The 8,320-nt window shown below is 45.4% G+C and overlaps 1 protein-coding gene across 1 annotated transcript in view; it reads right to left on the reverse strand.

Moving 5' to 3' along the window:
* The window catches only part of SLC5A1 (solute carrier family 5 member 1), a 45,909-nt gene that overhangs the window by 15,534 nt on the left and 22,055 nt on the right, over window positions 1-8,320 (reverse strand). The window contains exon 6 of the mRNA XM_006184782.3: window positions 910-1,015. Coding sequence (XP_006184844.1) covers window positions 910-1,015 — 106 coding nt within the window. The remainder of the gene's footprint in view (window positions 1-909; window positions 1,016-8,320) is intronic.

Here is an 8,320-nt window from a genome sequence, read left to right on the forward strand (position 1 = left end):
CATTCTTCACAGGAATGCTGGGAAGGCCTTGGGGAAAGGAGAATGTTTCTCCCTGTTTGAGGAGGAAGAGCTTGATGTGACGGTTTCAAGCTCACAGGAGATGGCTCAGGAGTCGGCCAAGGTAAATGAAGGCCGGGAAGAGCAAAGAGCTGACATTTCTACAAGAAGGGACATTACCAAATCAACCCATTTCAAAGGGCTACTTGCATGTCCACTCTCTCCTTCCTCAGACCATCTGTGTAACTTCTTGTCCCCAAAGATATGGGGCTCCAGCTCAGCAATAAGTTCTGTCCTGACCCTGGTCCCCCAGTGATAGAGTAACACCTCTGCAAAGGCAACCCCAGTGGGTATTCGTGTCCCCAATTTCTCCACTCACCTCAAGTCTTCCTCTGAAATCTCTGTGTGCCACTCCCTCCCTTCCTCCCTACAGTGCCTCCCAGTCTCTGTCACTTCGAATCCAAGGCCTCTATCTGGCTTCTGAGACCCCTGCACTATGACCTCGTTTGAACTATCAGGTCTTACCACCCACACCCCCACCCACACCCCCACCACCCAGCCAAACACCTCTGCTTGTTTGCCCTGCCCCGCCCCCCCCACCACACCCACCCCTGACTCAATTCCCTTGTTCCCACCCACCCCTGCACCTGGCACTGCCTCCCTGCTTCTCCCTACTCAGCCAAGTTCTCTCCACAACGTACAAGGCCAAGCCCTGCCCCACCTCCTGTAAGAAGCTGTCTTGACTATTCCAGCCAACGCTGGAGTTTTCTGGGGCCACCTGTAACTGTTTCCTAGAACATTTCCTGGGTGTATCTCTTCCTCCAGAGGAGAAGCTGCCTCCTGCTTCCTTTCATCCCTCGCAAGTGCCTAACCCCGAGCTGGGCTTAGGCTGAATCATCTGAGTGGACTCACCTGTGACTGTGTAAAGGCCAGTGATTAGCAGTAAGAGAAAGATGGCCAGGTACAGATCCAGGCCCAAGGCCAAGTTGATGAATATGGCCCCAGAGAAGATGTCTGCCTGGAGGGAGAGGAGAGGTGGGGCTGGGGTGAGAGAGGCCAGCAGGCTGCAGGGTGTGCCCTGGCTGAGGCACTTCAGCTGCAGGGACAGGGAGAACTTGGAGGGTTAGCAGAAGCCTACTACTGAGGAGTGTCAATGCCTGTGATTTCGGGGGCCCACGCCGCCTTGCCCTTTGGCTGAGATGCCACAATTAGAAGTTCATATTTTTATCCCCAGATGAGAATATGAAAAGACAAGCACTGTACAATTCCATGTGTATGTGGTTTCTAACATTAGAGACTGGAATGGTGGTTCCCAGGGTTTGGAGGAAGGGGACATTCGGGAGTTATAAATTGACAGGCATAACATTTCAGTTAAGTAAGATGAGTGAGCTCTAGGGAGCTGCCACTCAACATGGACCCAGACAACAACACGCACTGTGCACTTCACCCCCGTCCGAGGACAGACACCGTGCCTAGTGTTCTCACCACAATAAAATTAAAATAGAAAACAAAAGGATATGAACACCTGAGGGTCATACTCTATTCCTAAATTCCCCAACAAGCTTTATTCAAGATGATAATAGATATTCCATGGGGGTGAAAAAGAGAATGCTATAGTCAAAGAGGTTTGTGAAATGCTGGATTAGACAAAGTAAAGGCAGTTTCTTTACCACACAACTTCTCTGAGCCTTTAAAATACTGTGACTCCCCAGAAGGAAAACATGGTAATGATCCTTCACAAACTGAACTACAGAACTCTGTTTGCCAAGGAACAACTATTAACTCCTCGAGTCCACTCTGTGGACTGCTGCTCTGAGATATTATCCTTCGTGTACACCCCAGTATAAAAGGTTTACCAGATCTGTTCCCAAAAGCAAGTTTTGAGTGTTGGGAGTCCATGAGAAGGAAACCCTACGCCCACCCCAGAGTGGAGAGAAGCTTTAGCAACATCATAATTTTACCTCCTCTGCCCAGATGGAATCCATCTTGACTCAGACACAACCAGAGCATTACCAAGAAACTCCTGGGTGGCTGGCTCGGTGGTAGGTGGTTTTATCTAGATTGTCTCATGTGACTTTAGGGATAATTGCTCCCTCTTCACCCCTGAATTCAAGGTTCTTCATGCAGTTCTTTTTTTTTTTTTTAAGTCATACCATCTTTAATTAATTTATTTAGTTTTTACTGAAGTATAGCTGATTTACAATGTTGTGTTAGTTTCTGGTGTACAGCATAGTGATTCAGTTGTGTGTGTGTGTGTGTATTATTTCCCGTTTTTCTCCCTGTCTCATTTAGCCCCATAAAGAAACTTCCACCTGGCTGGATGGTATAATCGTTAATTTAAACCAACAGAGAACAGAGAACACTGGGGTCACCCAAAATGAATTTTCATGTCCACTCCAAAATACTGCCAGAAGGACAGCAATAAGAGATGATGGTGATGAATCTTTCGTTTTCAAACCTCTAGATGCATCAGAAACTCAACGTCCCCTAGATGCAATGCAGGCGCTGTTTCACTGCATCAAACTGAATACATTTCAAAGGGCTGCCCAGTCAGAGCCCAGGGAGGGGTGCCCCTGCATCTCCTCTCTATGCTTATCTTCCCCTCTGCACCTCCTTGCAGCTCCTCAGGGCCCTCCAGTGGTTCAGGTCCCACCGACTAAACTTCCTATTCCCTGCCTCTTGGTTGGCGGAGAGCTTGCCTCACACCAGCTCCAAGCTTATGTGCTAATGTGGGACCTCCTCCTCCTCCCCCAGGATGGGCCTCCTGAGGACCCAGTGCCTTCTCGCCCAGCAGATTCTCTAGCCCCAGGGGAACCTGATGTCATTTTTTTGGAGGAGAAAAAGAGGCAGATCCAGGAGGTAGGGAGAGAGATGGTGACTTAGAAAGAGATCTCCATCCTGAGGGCTGGTGGTGAGAGGACCTGGGTTTTAACCCCAGCGCTGCCACTGTAGGCCTGGGCAACCTTGGATAAAACATTTCGCCTCTCCATGTCTCAGTGTTTCGTCTTTTACGTGGGAAGCTCTGACTCCCAGGGCTTGTGATTCTCAGTGGCTGGAAGCGGGAAAGCCCTGCAGCCAAGGAAAGCATGCCCCTCCCAGGTCCAGGACCTGCTCCAAGTCGCTCTCTGCAGCTGCCAAAACTGAAGAGGAAGAAGAGGCCCCAGCTGCACATTAGCCTTGCTAAGGGTGAAATGGCCACTCCTGCCTGACTCTGCACTCTCACCACCTGGAATTATGATGAGCACTCATAAAGCGCTCCTCCCCTCCCATGCATCTGTATTGTCACTGTGGCTATTTCAGTTGAAGGGGTTCCATTCACTGGAATGCTGTTAAGTGCATGCACTTCAGATTCAGCAGATTAGCTAATAAGCATAAGTGAGCTATAAAAAGATTCCAAGGCTGCTACTGCTTTAAAAATGCCCTTGTTTGGCTTATTTTCCAGAGTAGTTAATTTGTAATGCTTTATGATAACGCACCACAGTAGACTATGATACTCTCTTACTGTCATTAGTCACAAATAAGTAACACACAGCTCCTAAGATAACACTATAAACAAAGACTATAAAGACTTCTGGGAAGTGTTAGACTAGCAGAAATCTTGTTCTTATAATGTGTACTCTATTTCCAGCTAACAGGGCAGATAAAGAATTCCAAGAAAAACTTCCTCATGAATTGAAGAAACCCAGGACAAATTCTCTCTCCCATGAGTCACTCTTAACTTCAGAGATTAATTCTTTCTGCCCTTAGAACCCTAAAAGCCAGCAGGTGTGCCGGGGGACAGCATAGCTAAGTTCATGTTAGCCCAGACACTCTGACATCCATCTTGGGGTCTCTTAGGGGCCCAAACTTTTCCCTTCTTCATTAGGGTATTTTTTTCCTTCCTATCTAGGGGATTGTACAGTTGGCCAAGGACTTTGAGATAAATGCATCATTATGATCCTCAAAACAAGGTAATGGGACACTACATTAGCTCCACTTTACTGATAAGAGAGAAAAAAGTCAATGACTTGCTTAAGGGCTAAAATCTAGCTTTCTGTCTCCAAATCCAATGACCTTCCACAACATTGAAAAGTAAGGGTCTTCCCTTCTGGAATATTTTCTGCAGAGCAAGGTCTTTTTTAATTTAAAAAAAAACTGTTTACTTACTAACTTTAAAATAAAATAATTACGTTGTATGATTTAAGACAAATAGCACAGGAAGTTACATACTGAAAAGTAAAAGTGGCCCCATTTCTATCATTAGGTCCAAAGATGACCTCTGTCGATAGCTTTTCATCCACCAGAGGATTTTTAGATGACTGGCTTAAAATTGTATATCAACAGTTATATTCCATGGTCCCTAAAATATAATAATTATGAAAATGGAAATATGGGGAGATGTTTACAGTTTGATGCTAAGGGGGAGAATGACCACTAAATGGTTTACATATTCTGACTGCAACTCTGTAAAGGAAAGCACACAATATGGGCAAAGCCAAAATATGAAAATGCCTATAATAGAGTTACAGGGTTGTGGGTGCTCCTCCCCTCCAGATTTTCTTAAATGCCACTGTTAGATTTTCCTTACAATTTAAAAGGCAGGAGAAGCAGAAATTTTAAAACACAACATATTCTTTATGGATATATGGCTACACACACATTATGTAGTGAAAATGTTAAAACATAGACCAGAAAAATACACACCAAGTTCAAGGCAGGGTTTACCTTTCGAGAAGGAGGGAAACAGGGTCAAAAGGGCTTATTTTCCAGAGCAGCTAATTTTCCAGAAGCAGATAAGCCTTCAGTTATATCTGTTGTGTTTTATTTCTTTTTTTAAAAAAATGATAAATTGTTTAGAGCTATAGAATCAGGGTGGTGGTATTTGCTATATAATTCTTTGTACTTTATGTTTGAAGCATTTCATTACTTTTTTATTTATAAAAATCGGGGACTGGATAGGGAATATACCACGAGCTTCGATATAAAAGAACACTCCTCTAATCCTATGAGATCATTTGCTTCACAGTTTATCCCAGATTGCTCCTTCTGAAAACTATTCTTAGCCCTTAATAAAGAAGGGGAAAAAAATAAGCAAGGAAGGAAGGGAAGGAAACAAGGAAACAAGGAAGGAAGAAAGGAAGGAAGAAAGGAAGGAAGGAAGGAAGGAGGGAAGGAAGGGAGGGAGGGAGGGAAGGAATGAAGGAAAGAAGCAAGTGTCCCCAGTGCTGCTAAGCAAAACCAACTTGAAGTAAACTAGACAATTATGGTCCTCTAGACCAGGGATCAGCAAACTTTTTCTGTAAATGGTCAGTTCCTAAATGTTTTTGGCTTTGCAGGCCATACAGTCTCTGTCCAACTGGCTCAGCACTGCCTGCTGTTGAAGCATGAAAGCAGCCGTAGATGATACATCAACCAATGATGTGGCTGCGTTTCAAAAAAACTTTATTTACAAAAGCAAGAAGGTGGGGGGAGGGTATAGCTCAAGTGGTAGAGCGCATGTTGAGCATGCACAAGGTCCTGGGTTCAATCCCCACTACCTCCTCTAAAAATAAATAAATAAACCTAATCACCTCCTCCCACCAAAAACAAAAACAAGAAGTTGGATTTGACCCACTGTTTTGAAAGTCTGGCTGAACAAGCTCCATGGAACTCACAGGGAACAATAAAATACAGATGCAGTTGGAAAGCTTCTTAGAGTGGCTGAGTCTCTGACACGAGCCTTGGGCAGGTTGCTTAGTCTCAGCTCTGATGCTTTGAGGTCCTGTGATTTCATATTTGTGCACTTCCTGCCCATTCTGATCCTAGTTGTATTTGAGTGCCCAGTGATCCTGCATGGAAGTGAAGTTTGAGATGGAGAGCCCGTTGTTCAAATTTCTTTCATTTACGAAAGTGAGGGAACCAGCTGATGAGCACTCAAAACGTAAGCAAAAGCCAAAGCTCCTATTTTCATCCAAGGATCCAAAATGGACAGCAAAGCTGCTATAAAGGTTTATTACAGTTGTGACCTGTGATATCAATGCAGGAAATACAAACAAGGACATCTGGTAATCACAAGTAATTCATAAGATCTGAGGCTTTATCTAAAGTGATTGTGTACATTTGCATAAGACACATGATGCCAGGAAATTTTACAGAACAGAATGCTACTCAGAACTTGGTAAGGTAGGGTGCTGGCGTGGATTAGATGGGTGGGAAGGAGCCGATAAAATTTAGAGGGGTACATGGAGGAATAATCAAGTCTGGGTCTCAGAGTCCAAAAGGACATGGCCACGAGATGGCAGCCACCGTCAGAACTCCACACCAGCGCTGCTCCGTGGCCTGGGTCACATCTGGGCCCTGAACCTGAGATGCATTTCACTTTCTTTCCACCGTCAGTTACACATCCACTGGATCCCTATGTCCTGGCAGGTCCCTGGTTGTTCCCTGTCTGGACATGGATCTCACAAGGCCACATCTTCTTCTCTTCTCACCAATTACAAACTACCCATGCCTCCCCACACAACAAAATTGATTAATCTCTGTTTGTGTGCAGTGTGAATCCATGACTGCCTTACTTTGTTAACCAACAATTTTTTCCTTTTGTCCATAAGTCCTGAACTCTTTATTTATCTAAATGTGAGCTCCCAGCAATTACAGTCAACATCAGAGTAATTTTTTAAAGATTCCGTACTCTGTGACCCATGGTGAACCTAAAGTCAGCCAAATTTATAAAGACAAAGCCTTGCCTGTCTGGCCCTTCCCAGTCCTTTCTGCTGCCTGATGTCCCACCTCCAGATCCTTCATGCACTCAGTGTGCAGCTGACGTCCCCTCTTCACAGTCCTCGCAAATCCTACTCTCAGAAACTCATTTATGTTGGAAGCTCATTTAACTAGCTATCTTAATTCTTATCCCAAGGTCTTGAATTTTGCCCTAATTTACCTTGGAAGAATGAAAGACTTAGAAGGCAGGGAGTATATAATGTTAACAGGTTTTGATTCCATATCAGGGTCCCTGCTTCTCATCCTAGTTCTGTTGCTTTTAATCCCACAAAGTCCCCGTGGACCTCAATTTCCCCAATGTGGGGGAAATGGGAGCACAGGTCACAGAACTAGATGACTATCTGACTTGTTATCCTATGCCCTCACCCCATCCAAGCATAGAGCAGAATTCTGAGAAGAACACAGACAACTGGGACTAGGGAGACCCAGGCTCCAGACCTGGCTTTGCCATACACTAGCTATGTGATTTGGGACAAATTACCTAATCTCTCTGAGACTCTATTTTCTTTTCCATGAAGTAGAAAATAAAATAAAAATCCCTGCCCATGTAGAACTTTTATGAGAACTGGAAAAGGAATAAGCAAAGCCCCTACTGGCAACTAAGAGTGGCACTAATGCATTATTCAAGGGATCGCTGGTTCTGGGCAGCAGGTGGAGCTGGTAGGGCAGTGGGCAAGGCCTACAGGAAGGAGCCCCAGAAATCACAGAGACGGAGCAGCTTACACTCAGTATTATTCAAAAGTAAAATTGAAAAAAAGCTGACTGCTGGGGGAATGGGCTCCATCAGGATCTGAGCTGAGGGAGGCTGCCGCTGAGGTACCCGGGGGCTCCCAACTCCAAGAAGGTTTAATTAGTAACCTGAAAAGAAGTGAGGCAACTGGGAAGGCAGGGAGAGAGGCTGAGCACTAAGCTTACTTATATGACTACCGCTCCATCAGCTCCAACGGCAAAGAGTGCTCTTTCCATGGCAACTGCAGTCAACAGACTTTCACCTGCCTGAACTGTGGACTTGGAGAAGGCTTGCTTCCAAGAAAGGGACTCCCTCCTCTACCTGCTCATGAGACAGATGCCACCTCACAAGCTGAACCGAGGAGCAAGGAGCAGTTCCCTCACCAACCTCCCATGATTCCAGGGTCACCTCCCCACCCTCCCGCCTACATTCCTTTTATCCTTTTATACCTGCCCTTCCCACCCTCAGGAAGCCTGATTTACTCACCCCTTCCAACAACTCCCAGTCCAGACTCTGCACACCAGTCTCTAATGAAATAAGACTGAAAAGCCCAGGGTTTTCATCTTGTAATTATAAACGACCATGAAGGAAGGGAGGAGAAAGTAAAGGAGGTAGAATCATCACATTGGCAGGCAAAGCACACAGGCACCAGTCAAGGGCAGTCACATTTTGAGCCAGGAAGCTAGGCAGGGAGGGGGCAGTAACTGGGGTGTCAGTCCCAGCTCTAAGACAAGAAAGCCCTCTCGGTCCAGTCGATGAGAGCACGTGCTCACTGAGTTGTGTAAAAATGTGTGTGTGAGAGCATTCAATGGGGACATGATAATCTCTTCAACAAAGGGTGCTGGGAGAACTGGA

Source organism: Camelus ferus, chromosome 32 (assembly GCF_009834535.1).
Source record: "Camelus ferus isolate YT-003-E chromosome 32, BCGSAC_Cfer_1.0, whole genome shotgun sequence".
Lineage (NCBI taxonomy): Eukaryota > Metazoa > Chordata > Mammalia > Artiodactyla > Camelidae > Camelus > Camelus ferus.